Genomic DNA, 13,494 nt, shown 5'->3' with positions numbered 1-13,494 from the left:
ATATTAAAAAAAACTCATTTCATTGACGTAGGCTTTTCCAATGAGACAATTAGCAAATGCTTTTGTAATGTGGGGGACCCACATGGTTTTGACACTTTTGTCTCTCCACAAGAGGGAGAAAAACTTCCCTCACAGCGAGAAATTATAGAGTGATACTATATCACCACGTCAGCTGGTGATACTCCCACTCAAACTCTGCCACATATATTTTTTTAAACAAAGTTAAAATATATTTTACTGTTGGACTTTGGCTACCAACTTTACCCTTCAACTTTAATCACCCAAACCCCTACCCACCGTCTTCTTCCCTACACTATGCCTGCTATCTGCGACACCACACGTCTTCCCTTCTCCCTCTCCACCTACCTCAGCCTTCACTGTCTTCGTAGTTAATGAATCTAAAGAACTTCTATTGTCAAAGGACTCAAAACCCATAAACAAAATCCGGTCAAACTCTACCATTTTATCTCTGGAGACGCCCTTGAAGCTAAATAAGATGGGTAATCTCTGAAAATTTCACTTCTTAATCTTTTAAAAAGACCTTGAATGAAAGCTGATAATGAAGATGGTGAGGAAGAAGAAGAATCCGATGTAGAAGGGGGAGATTTTTGGCGGATTTCCTTCATCAAGCCCCGCCCCAATGACTTGTTCTATAACACAATTAATTCCTGGTTGCCCATAACGTCAATCTTCCCTTATTTCACTAGTGGTTTTTTAATTTAATTTAATTTTATAAGATTTATGGTTTCATGTTTAACGGGTTTGCACATATTTTTAAGATTTTTGGCTTTTTTATTAATGGGTTTAACTTTTCACCGAAAATGAGAGGGAGAGAAAGAGGGGGTGGGAATATTGGAGGGTGAGGGAAGGCCGGGGTGGGTGGCTGAGAGGGGTAAGGGAAGAGGGTTGTGTGGCATCGATAGCAGGGGCATAGCACAGGGAAGCCGGAGGGGGGAGGGTTAAGGTCGTTAAAGTTGAAGGGTAAAGTTGTAAACCAAAGTCCAGTTGTAAAATATATATTAATTTTGTTTAAAAAAATACATGTGGCAGATTTTGAGTGGGAGTATCACCAGCTGACGTGGTGATACAGTATCACTCTATAATTTCTCCTCACAGGCGATTCAGCATTAGCCATCCACATCATTATCCCAATCCAATGAAATCGTGGTAGCTGCCAACCCCCTTACCCATTCCCGCCTCTTTTTTATTGAAATCTACTAATGCAAAATGTGCACAATTTGATTGAACATTTGTGAAATGTCATTGGTGCTGATTTCTTTTTCCTTTTATTATTTATGGCTTACTTTTCTTTATTATTATTATTTTTTTATTATCAAATCTCTTTGTAAAAGAGGCAAGACATTGGATTTATGGCATCACGCATAAAAAGAAGAACAAAATGAACAAAGCAGAGAAGTACCCTATTTTATTTTTTCCTTCTCATGTTCTGAATACATATACTTTCCTTATTATTTTTTTTGGAAGACAGAGACAAGTAGACTCAAAGGAGAACCAAAAATTAGTTAATTGGAAAGATTTTATGGATAATGGGGTGTTGCAATTTTGTGTATCTGTGCATTATACCCTTCAGAATACTGTTTGCTTAGAGGGCCAACACCAAAGCTATGATCTATCCCCTGCTATAAATGACTCGACTTCTGGACGTTAGTTATTCACTAAGAATTAACGGGTAAAAGAAGGGCTTCCATTAGAAGCTGCAGTTAGCTTGAAATTTTAAAATACACAAAGCCAAATTGGGTCAAGTTGGGGTAGTTCTCATTGGGAATGATACGCAGAGAGTCTGGAGTTCAGGGAAAGGATACAACATAACTTAAAATTCTAGTGAAAAGGAGCTCTAGGTCCAATTGCAAACAACTTGGAGTCTTCGACTGAGATCATTACTCCCTGATACTTTTGTTACCGAAAAAAAAAAAACAACAACAAGAACCCAAATGCTTTTGTAAGGCGGATGACCCTACACGGTGTTAAAGTGAGTCTCCTAATTAATCAAGGAGATTTATTTCCTTGATTAATTAAGGGATTTACTTTCCTTATTTTAGATAGTTAACAAATCATTGTATAATTAGGAGATACTATCCTAATTGATTACTATATCTATTTCCTTGTAAAGCCCTCATGTAAATCCCTATATATACCTCCTTATGGAGAAGAATAAAAAAGAACCTAACATATTCAAACCCATATTCATATTTTAGCACACGGTTTCTTTGACACTGTTAAATTTCTGTCCTTAAACGAGCATTATTGAGGAGCATCATTTATATAAGAAGAGTCACATCACATCATCTATAAATAAGCATTGATCGTTTCCTTCTCTTTTTTCAGTTTGTCTTCTTTGGACATTGAAAAGCATTATCTCATTGCTGCTTTTATATGTTTACATACAACTAACACTATGTTGTAAAGATTAATAATTAAGTTGTTGATCATTTACTATATAACATGTTCTAATAGAGAAACGCTCAAGCGCCAAGGAGGAGACCTCCAATCCGCCAAGAATGGAGGATGATCTCCAATTCGCCAAGAATGTATGTATCCATTGGGATAGAGAAACGCTCACGTGTGAACCGATTAATAAATTAAAACAACTATAATAACTCATTTAGGCCCTTACATAAGAGACCGAATCAAAAATCGTTTTAACCATCGAATCTAGGACCATTAGGGGTGGGCATCAAAACCGAAATACCGAAGTCATCCCGAAACCGTGTCAAACCGTGTCAATTTCGTGCCATCCCATTTGGTGTTGATGTGTAAACGGGATGATACCGTGTCATCCCGTTACTGTTTGACACGACATCGGTTTCACATTTGTGATCCCGGTTGATGTCATACCGTACCGAATAGTAAATTATTTTATTAATTCCTATTTTCATTTCAGTTCTAACCCTAAGTCCATAGAGATGTTTTTGTCGACTGCCTCTTTGTTTCTCTGCGTTTTTTCCTCCTTTCTCCTTTCCTCTGTCTGATTTTTCTCTTCTCTTCTCCTTTCTCAATCAAATTGAATCTGTTCCCAACTCCACAACATCAATCGATCTCATCTTCTCCTCCTCATCCTCCTTTGTCTCTGTCTCTCTGTCTCTCTGTCTCTGTTCTTCTCCAAAACGGCAAAACCAAACCCGTGGAAAAGGAAAGCCCCAACCCAACCCGAAGTCTCTCCGAATTTGTAGGATCTTCTTCTTCAAGCCTTACCCTCTGCTACCAATCTCAGGTATTTGTTTTCAAATTTGAGAGATTATTTGATTTTGGGAACACATGAATTGGTTCTGTAAGCATGTGTGGGAATCTATTAATACCATATGGTATCAATTCTCTTATTATTTAGGATGGATTGGTTTTGATTTTGGGAAGACATGAATTATTAACATGCATATGGGCTACTGTCAGTTTACTGTTTATGTATATGTATATATATCTGATAGTTATGTTCTTAAAGAAGTTTCTGTGCTCAGATTTCAGGCACAATAACTGTGGTTCAGCATCAATTCTATTCCATGACAAACTAGACCTCCAATGGTACACGACATCACTAATCAAGTATCAAGATTTGAAATAGTTGGATTTCAAACCTAAATTCATACATCTCAGACCCTAAATACAAAATAAATGAATTTTGAATGCCATAGCATTTAGACCACAAGTTGGCATTTCGATACCAAAAGCAAATATCTTTTATGCATTCCATGGTCTGTTTTCTTATATATAAGCATATAAATTGTGCATTAATTTACTATCATTAAATTTTATATTGTCTCATCTTCTTACAACATGAAATGCAATGGTAGCACACGTGGGTTCAATTAATCATTTAAATTATGAATGTAATCAAGACCAGCCATTTGAATTAATTGGTATCATATCATAATCAAACCCAAAGTAATATTAATTTGTCATTTGGTGCAGCTTTGCAGTTAAATTATTCTTGCATCAGCTCTCCAACGTAGAAGAAGGGCTTTAGGAAATTTTGCAGTGTTGCTTGCCCTTTGTTCAATGTTCCTAGCAGGAGAACAAACTTTAGAAGATGAACCTACTGCTGAAGAATATGAGTTTTATGAGAGTGTTGAATTAGGTTTGTTTACTATGTTTATTAATTATTACTTATAATGTTGTATTTATTTTTAATTTGATCTTAAATGTTTAGGCTTTTTAATTGTTTATTATTTTATAATGTTGCATTTGGTTATAAGAACATGTGTGGATTTATTTTTTGCAGAATATGCAAGTACTGAAGCTGCTGCCACCAGTACAAACACATTTGGTTGAACTTGAAAATTTGCAGATTTGATTGAACTATTGTAAGTTGTAACAGGAGCCATTTGATTTTCAGAATTGATTGAATCTGAAGATTTGCATATTTGATTGAACTCTTGTAACAGCAGCCATTTTCAGATTTGATTGAACTTGAAAATTTGCAGATTTGATTGAACTATTGTAAGTTGTAACAGCAGCCATTTGATTTTCAGATTTGATTGAACTTGAAAATTTGCAGATTTGATTGAACTATTGTAAGTTGTAACAGCAGCCATTTGATTTTCAGATTTGATTGAACTTGAAAATTTGCAGATTTGATTGAACTATTGTAACAGCATCCATTTGATTTTCAGATTTGATTGAACTTGAAAATTTGTAGATTTGTTACGGTATCAACATTGATACCGAATCATACCGATCCCGTTTGGGTTCGGTACGATTTGAACGTGTTTTCAAAAACCCTCATCCCGTGTCATCCCATACCGATTCCACTATTCGGGATTGACACCGGGATGACCTTCATCCCGTGTCATGTCATACCGTGCCCACCCCTAAGGACCATGGCTTTTCTTTGTGGAGGGTCGCCATTTTTGCTTACCAAACAACGTGGTAGGGTTTGAGACAGCAAATATGAATTATTTACTTTAAGATCCATCTTCCTCATAAGTATACAAACAAAAATACTCGCTATATCACATTTATATACCACTTTGTGTATCACATCTATTTCTATTAAAAAAAATGGTTTCAATTTCAATTTCATCTGCTTTTGTTTTGTGTTTGGGTTTCTGATATTTTGCAAGACAGATAGGAATTTATCTCTTTCGCTGCTCGGAGTCTTTTTGTATATGTGTCAAACACGTGTCGCTTTGAGTATCTTTCTTTGCTTCGTCGTTAAGCTTTTGTTTTCCTTTTTCTATTTACTCTTTTCTTTTTCTTTAATTCAAGCGTAGTATGTAAGCAAACAAAAACAAAAATAAAAACCCAAACCAACGGAGAAAAAAAATACTCTTTTTGTTCAGAACAAAAAAAACTTATGACATTTTAGGGTCTGTTTGGTATCTTATTTGGATTCAATTCTATAAATTGAAAAACAAATTTTAGGTCCAAAGCCACAAAAATCAATTTGGTAGGCCCATTTTTTAAAACTCAAACCCAAGAAAAACTCAAAAACACCCCATTATTAAAAATAAAAAATCATATATAATTTATAGTTTTTTTTTTCCTATCTCTTCTCCACGCTCTCTATCTCCTCCCTCTCTCGTCTCTCTCTCTCTCTCTGCCCTCCCCTGTCTCTCCATCTCTCTCCATCTCTCTCCTCCCTCTCCTATTTCTATCATTCTTCTTCCACTCTCTCTCTCTAAGCATGTCTAAACTTTTTTATGGTGTTCATTGAGGATGTCTAAAATTTTTAGTTCGAAAAAAGAAGAAGAATGTGGACTCAGGGGGGGCTGAGGGAATTTGTGTGTGGAAGCTAGGTGTGCCATAGTAGAAAGAGGAGGAGGAAGGAGGTAGAGGGAAGGGGGAATGGAGGAAGGGTATGTGAAGAGGGAAGGGGGAATGGATTTCAAGGTAGGCAAAGTTGGTTGGAGCTGCCAGTGGCACACAGGGATCGGGGAAGGCGATTTATTTATTTATTTCAATTTTAATTGTTTAAAAGATATACAATTTTTGTTATAATGAACTTGCCATGTTTAAAATACGAAAGACTAAAATACCCTTAAAATATATGGAAAATTGGATAATGTTAAAGTCAGACAATAAATCATGAATTTTGAAAAATTAAAGTGACATTTCTCTTAATTTTTTCTTTAAGGTGACAAATTGAAACTGAGGCATAAGTTCAGATGACATTTCTACAAATTGAACTGAGGTATGATTAGCATTTGTCTTAAAATTGTTGAGCATTAGCAAGCAAAACATACATTCACTCATGGAAATAAGAAAGAGAAGGTATAAAATAAAATCAGTGTCAAATTATTTCCATGCACAACTACTTTAATTTTTAAGTGCAAATAAAATGTGAGTGCGTGTTTATTTACTTGTTAACGCTCAAAAAATTTAAGAGATGTTATGATCAGTTGTGCATGTAGCATTCTACTTTTAATATCCCAACTCCAAAAATTTTAAGAGATGTTATGATCAGTTGTGCATGTAGCATTCTACTTTTAATATCCCAACTCCAACGTGTCTTCTAATTTTCTTAAGGCCCAGTTTGGGATTGCTGTCACTTTAAAAAAAAGTTGCTTCTGCTGTGCTTTGAAAATAATTAGCTGTAAAGTAAAGCAGCTCCATGTTTGGTAACTAATATTTTTAAAGTGCTGTTAGTACAAAAAGTAGTGTAAAAAACGTTTGGTAAATTTTAATATAAAATTGTTGTAACTGTGAATAATGACTAAAATAGACATGATTTTAAAAGTGTTATGTACTAATCATGTGGTGGTAGTTAAAGTGATGGAGTGGAGGTGGTGGTGGTGATGAAGGTGGAGTTGGTGGTGATGGGGATGGCGGTTGTGGAGGTGGTGGTGGTGGTGTTGGTTGTGGAGGTGGTGGTGGATTTGGAGGTTTTGGAGGAGGTGGTGGTGGTGGAGGAGGTGGTGGAGGTGGTGGGTGAGGTGGTGGTGGCGGAGGATAATTTCTTTGTTACAGGTCTTATAGTTGTACTTCTCTTAAGATCAGCTCTGTTCCTGTTCTGTGGTGGACGAGTACTTGTTCACTTCTGTGGTATTTTTACTATCTATTTTCAATAAAAAAATGTTTCTTCTAAATAAACAAATCATTAATGAAGTGTGCAGCATTAATATTCATTGCATAAGGAACACTTATGTGGTTCCCTAACCGGAGGAAAATCATAGTATTGCTCAAGGTCAAGACCAAGCATGGAGTTTCCTCAACGTCTTCTGTCCTAGAACTTGAGCTCTCACTGGTTATTCATAAATATGTACACATTTTCATCCATCTCAAAGGAAACTCATAAATGACATTTTCAAGTTATTACGTGGGGAAAGGAATTTTATGATGAAAGATTACCTAATCACGAATGGACAGTGATGCTTGTTATGTTATATTGAGATCCGTTTACCACATTGTCCAAATGCTGGTCTCTTGCTAGAGTTCCACCTTGAGAACATTTCCTTCCCCTTCTTTGCCGCAATTTGTTTGTAGAAAAACAAAAATCCATATACAATGATAAACTCTCCTCGGGCATGGTTGCCTACACAAGTTGCTTTGACGTCCAAACATGGGTAAGTTTCTCAAGTCTGCAAGTACACATCCAACATTTCAAGTCTCATCAAATAGAACTTTGTAATTCACAAAAAGCATGAGACCAGTAAGCAGCAGTGACAATGTAATTCACAAAAAGCTGGGAATGCATGCAAAATTGAGCTCAATAGTAACTGAAGATTCGATTATTGACAGAGAGGGAGCAGCTGTTGCTCAAAATTGTTTAAAATGTGTATTTCGGTTTATTTGGATAGTGAATTTCAGTTTTTGTATTGAATTAGAAGAAAAGCAGTTAAAGCGGTTATTTGAAGTACATACCTGACCTGAGGTTGTTTGTCTCTACGTGAGAGAGAGAGGTCATATCATCATATGATGACTTCATCATTTATCCGGATGCAAGGAATGTGAGATATGCTGTCCCAATGATCTTGTCCCGTCTTATTCTGATACCTTTTCTCCAGGCCAGAACATCTGACGATCTTCAGATAAGAAAGAGATGGCGGCAGACCCTCTTCTGGCAGGAATTGGAGACTCGGACAGTCAGAAATATATAGCTCTTGAAGAGAAGTGAGGTGTTGAAGTGCCTCTCCTGGAAGGAATTCCAGACTCTTACAACTATAAATATATAGACATCGAAGAACAATAAGGTGTGCAAGTCCCTTTCCATCCAAAGATTTCAGAGTTGAAAGTCCATCGATACAGAGATGGTGAAGACTGGTAGGGAGCAGCTGTTGCTTGAGCAACGTCTCCAAGATTTCATCACTTCCCCTGCCACCAATATTAAGGTATTTAAGGGAGACAAGTGCTTGGAAACCCCAGTTACAGTAGTCTCCCACTGATGAAGATGAAGCCCTCAGTCTCTCACAATTCTCAATCCTAAAACGTTGGAGGTTGGGAGGCAAACCCCCATCTTCTGCAATTGATTCCAGATTTTGAAGATTCCTTATCGACAATCTTTCAAGGGCTGTGAGGGTGTGAATGCATTCAGGTAATGACTTTAACTTATCGCATCTGCTGAGGTCCAATTGAGTCAGGTTGGGAGTGGGCAATCCTCCCTGCGGAAAACACACCAGATTTGGACACCCGAAGATATTCAATTCATTGAGATGACTTAGATTCTCAACCGCTCCTTCTTCTTCAATCAAGCAAAGCGATTCCAGATTCTCACAATTGCCAATAATAAGTCTCGTCAATTTGGGAAAAATGCCCAAGGGGAAGGACCTCATTGAATCACAGCTATTCTGTATACTCAAATAGTCGAGCGATGTTAATTTGGCCAACATCTCATGAGGTAGGAATTCTAATCTCCTACAACTGTATATACGTAGTGAAGTCAACGAAGTGGGTAGGCCATCTTCAGGGAACGACGACAGGGTTGGACAATTCAAGAGATTCAAACTTTGAAGACTATTGATGCTGGGCAAGCATTGTATGTCATTAAAATTTATAATCCAAAGTCGGGACAGGAGTTTTGTCTCTAGTAATGATAACAGACCTGTTTGGCATCCATCTTTTATTTTCAATTCTTGAAGAGAATTGTAGTTGAGATTGGTACTAGTACTAGTAGCGGCAGTGGCCCTTTGATCATGTAAAACTCCACACCCTTCCACGCTAAGCTTCTTCAAGCAAGGCAGATCACAAGGCAAGCTTCCTCTCAGCTTTGGACACTTTTCTAGAATTAGCTCCTGGAGACGAGGAAAGTCTGGACCTCCACTCCCACTTGGTACCCATTCCTCCCACTCTTTCATCTTCTTAAACTCCAGCCTCTCCAGTGATTGAAATGGCTGAAATGGCTGACCATACAACTCAGGACCTAACGTCCTAAGAAATTTCATCTCACATATGAAGAGTTCCTTAAGAGCAGGTAGCTGTCCAAACGGTGGCAACTCGAAACAATAATGACAGCCTTCGAGGCGCATAACTTTTATTTTATTGAAGGCAGAGTCTCCCAACCAGTTTGGGAAGCTGGTCCCGCCATAAAGTTTGACGGTCAATTTCTCCAAATTCATGCAAGGTTGGAGCTTGTCAAGTACATCTCTCACCTTTTCGGAATGATCGGCATCTTCGGAGCCCCATGCCAACTCTAACTCCTTGAGATCTTTTTTGTTCTTCAAATTAGCTTGCAAGGCATCCCTACCATCAACCACATTATTAAGCTTCAAAATTGAAATTCTTCCTCCAAGATGGGACAACTCCCCTAATTCGCCAATAGTCGACCCAGTAGATTTCCCCACAACAAAAGTAGTCAATGTTCTCAAACTTTTTAGTCTACCTATTTGCACCGGCATCTCTTCAATTTGAGTTCCACTACAATCAAGATGCCTCAAGTTAATCAATTTTCTCATGTCTGCAGGCAATTCAAAAAGAGACCGACAACTTGCCAATAGTAATGTTTGTAGACTATAAAGAGTGCAAACTATAGAAGGTAACCTTTTGATTCCGGTATTAGAGAGATTCAAGTAGCGCAAATGAATGAGGTTACCAATAGAATTGGGTAACTCAACAATATTAACATATTCTGACAATGTTAGCACCCTTAAACATGTTAAATTTGGCAATAACTCATGTAAAACCCTTTTACTTACATAAGGCTGAACCCATGCTTCTCTTCTTAGAGGTAGGAAGGTTCGCAAATGCTTAACCTCATATAATGGCTCAAATTTCGCAGCACAATCAAATTGCCCTCTAGCATACGACAAATGCCGAACTCTTTTCAAAACTTCATGTGATTCGCCCCCTTCCCATCTCAAACAAGATTCCCTTGACACAGACATAGCTAAGTCATTGATGAGATCATGCATTGTGAACTTCTCATTTCTTGATCTTTGAAAAAATGATCGTGACAATAAGTCATCAAAGTATTTCTTAGTGAGCTCTTCCATTCTTTTCTCACTCTCAGCTTGTGGAATTAAACTTTCTGCCACCCACAGTAGAACTATATCTTCCTTTTGGAATTCATAGCCCTTCGGAAAAATTGAGCAATAAGCAAAACATCGTTTTAAATGAGTTGGGAGATAATGGTAACTCAATCTTAGAGCTGGAATTGTATTACATTTTTCAGGAGGCAACTCCCAAATATTGCTATTTAGTATGCTATTCCATTCCTCATAATTTGTGTTGAAACGCAAGAGGCCTCCAAGTGTTTCTGCAGCTAAAGGTAAACCATTGCACTTCAGGGCAATTTTCTTACCAACTTCTTGCAGGTATAGATGTGCACTCAAGTTTCCATTTTCAAAGGCGTGTTTTGAAAGTAACAACCAGCAATCCTCATCGGACAGCTGTTCCAAAAAGTGAATCGGAACGGTGCGCATGCGAGCTGCAACACTTTCGTTGCGTGTTGTCACGATGACCCAGCTTCCCCTTGCCCCGGATGCAAAAGGACGTTGCAAGAGACTCAAATCCTGATAATTCTCATTCCAAAGATCATCCAACACAAACAGAAATTTCTTGCCCTTTATTTGTTGTCCTAGCTCAACTTGAAGAAAACTCAGGTCTTTATTATCGTAAGCTTTTGAACTGACTGACTCAAGTAGGGTCTTAGTTACCCTAGTAACATCAAAAGCTTCCGAAACATACGCCCAGGTTCTAAGATTAAAATGCTCTTTCACTTTGTCATCATTATAAAGGAGCTGAGCGAGGGTTGTCTTGCCAATGCCTCCCATTCCCACTATGGTGATGACGGAGACATCCTTGTCGCTTGCATCATCAGATAACAACAGTTTCATCAGCTCTTCTTTATCTCCATCCCTACCATACACACAAGATTCATCAACCAAGGAAGTTGTTGGAGTTCTTTGAGCAACCTTTCCCCCAACAACACCTTCTCTCAGGCCAAGCACATCCTTTTGTTTTGCTAGGTGTTCTAATCTTTCAAGCAACTCTTGAATCCTACCATTCATGCCTTGATAATTATGATCAAGAAAAGTAGGGAGGAAGTTCCACACCTTATTTGTGACGGTTTGAAATTCAGCTTCCACCTTGCATCGCAAAACTTCAGCATTGATCTCATCGAGAAGGTCATCCGCATCAAAGACAGCATCTTGAAGCTTATCAAGCCACTCTTTCACGTAGCTGTTCAGGAATTGCTTCTCCTCCGCGTCATTAAGCACCGCATTAAGGCTCAACAGCGTTACCTCCAGTTTCTTCACAAGCGACTCGTCCAGTTTCTTTCTCCGGAACAAGTCCACGAACTCGCTGGAACCAATCTTGTCAAACAGCACCTGCACGGAGGCAGAGAGAATAGCCTCTCCAACCAAAGCCATGTTTCGATTCTTTTCAAAGGATTTGGACTTGAGTTCAGATTTGAAGCAAGTTTTGCAGCAAAGGATTTGGCTGTTGAGAAGTTAAGATTTATGTTGCTCTCAGTATCATTGACTTGGGAGTCTTCGAGTGAGAATATTATTGCAAAAGGACAAGCGCGTTTGCAATAACATGGGGAACCCACACGGTTAATCTCGTGATACAGCTGTCGTCCATTATTGTGTTAGAATATTTTTGGTAAATAAAGCTTTTATTTTTGACTGGTGATAGTTTCAAGTTCTTCCTCAATATTTCCTTAGTGTCGGCGGACTTATTGTGTTAGAAGATTTTATATTGGTAAATATAATAAAGCTTTTATTTTTATACGGTCATGGTTTCAAGTTCTTCCTTTTATTTATATTTTTTTGTGTCGGTGGGTTTTATCAAAAGTGATTGTAGCAGGAATTTGTAAATTGGTATGGTCATTGTGATGGTTGAAATATCAGGAATTTTGTAAATTTGTATGAAATTGCATTCTCAATAAATTATGGGAGTAGAATTTAAAGATGAACTGAAAAAAAACCACATCTAACCATTCTCCATATCTAGCTCCTAAAATAGGGAGATTTTTAGGAGCTTTTAAATATAAAAAGAGAGAAAGAACTCCTCGAGACTCCTTGTAATTAAATACTTTTATATTTAATATTATTTTAAATATTTATTTAATACCAACTAATTTTTATTATTGCTTTTGTATCTACACTTTATGGCATGTACACATATGATATGAAATTGTGATATAAAAATGTGGTAACACTTTTATGCCATGTGCTTTGGGGAAAAAACCAGTGAATTTGGGCCAGCTAGCTGTACAAATTTTGGTGATTTCTTTTCAAGCTCATATTGAGGCACAAAACAAGGACTGAATCAAAGGGTTCTCAACCAACTGTGAAAAACAAAAAGCTTGGGGAAAAGAAACAAAAGCAAATGATTAGAATTGGCAAAGGAAATGGGGGAAGTAAATATTAGCTAGAAAAAAGGATGTTCTTTTTTGGTTCCCCCTTTGTTTTAATTTCTTTTTCACTTATTCTAGTTATATTCAGTCTCAGTTGGGCCTCTGCTTCTGTTCATAGAGGAGGAGAATATGTGATGTAAATCAAATTTTTAAGTAAGACATGTATGGAACCCTTCCTCTTTCTCTCTGTTTGTTTTGTTTGTCTGTGTATAAAGCTTTCAACTTTCACAGGCACTCCCGTTGTGGGTTCTCAGAAATTTGGTTAATTAATTTACTCTGTCTTTAAGGTACAATGGCAAAAAGAATCAGTGTAGTTGGGGGGGTTGGATGGCCTCAGCATGTTTGCCTGTTTCTTTATATGCCAGCGGTCATGAGAGTTGTGTTGGGGTGTGGCCAATTCAAAGTTGATACTCTGCCCTGCTTTTGATATTTTACTCTGTCATAACATACATCATCTCTGCAACTTCAGGACTTGAAGTGGTAAAATCAAAGGTTATGTTTGAAGAAATCAATTTTTATATGAAAACAAAGTCTGGAAAAAGTTGGAAGGGACTTATAACTCAAGTTAGGAGCAGTTACCTCTACACTTGAGGTCCTGTGTTCCAATCCCCCTCTCCATTACCGCTCGGATATTTTCATCTCATGCAGCAATGTGAATACACATGTGCATACATTACCCCATTTTGTATTGCTTTTGTATTATTCTTTTTATTATTGCTTTTGTGTCTACACTTTATTTAAAA

At 37.5% G+C, this 13,494-nt stretch overlaps 1 protein-coding gene and 1 long non-coding RNA gene across 4 annotated transcripts; one reads left to right on the top strand and one right to left on the bottom strand.

Annotated features, from left to right (window-relative positions):
* Positions 1-3,064: 3,064 nt before the first annotated feature.
* Positions 3,065-4,375, top strand: LOC110744646 (uncharacterized). Its single transcript, XR_015834078.1, has 4 exons — positions 3,065-3,232; positions 3,474-3,537; positions 3,925-4,090; positions 4,235-4,375. It is a non-coding gene; the product is annotated as an uncharacterized LOC110744646 (long non-coding RNA).
* Positions 4,376-7,029: 2,654 nt separating this feature from the next.
* LOC110748941 (putative disease resistance RPP13-like protein 1) lies at positions 7,030-11,991 on the bottom strand. 3 transcript variants are annotated; one of them, XM_021948923.2, is made up of 3 exons: positions 11,442-11,581; positions 7,816-11,244; positions 7,030-7,532 (listed from the first exon to the last, which is right to left on the bottom strand). In XM_021948923.2, exons 1-2 carry the CDS (start codon positions 11,534-11,536, stop codon positions 7,863-7,865), a joined length of 3,477 nt encoding a protein of 1,158 aa, XP_021804615.2. In that variant the 5' UTR covers positions 11,537-11,581; the 3' UTR covers positions 7,030-7,532; positions 7,816-7,862. The 3 variants fall into 3 exon arrangements, with proteins under 3 accessions (XP_021804615.2, XP_021804613.2, XP_021804614.2); XM_021948921.2 differs by having other exon boundaries at positions 7,816-11,990; XM_021948922.2 differs by having other exon boundaries at positions 7,395-7,532; positions 7,821-11,991.
* Positions 11,992-13,494: the final 1,503 nt, after the last annotated feature.

This window comes from Prunus avium, chromosome 2 (genome assembly GCF_965620075.1).
Source record: "Prunus avium chromosome 2, drPruAviu1.hap1.1, whole genome shotgun sequence".
NCBI classification, from domain to species: Eukaryota; Viridiplantae; Streptophyta; class Magnoliopsida; order Rosales; family Rosaceae; genus Prunus; species Prunus avium.
The sequence above is the reverse complement of the archived record's forward strand: the minus strand, read 5'-3'. Positions and strand labels throughout refer to the sequence as shown.

Excerpts from the sequence above, each read along its gene's own strand:
- LOC110748941 (XM_021948922.2), bottom strand. The coding sequence starts at position 11,759 with ATGGCTTTGGTTGGAGAGGCTATTCTCTCTGCCTCCGTGCAGGTGCTG.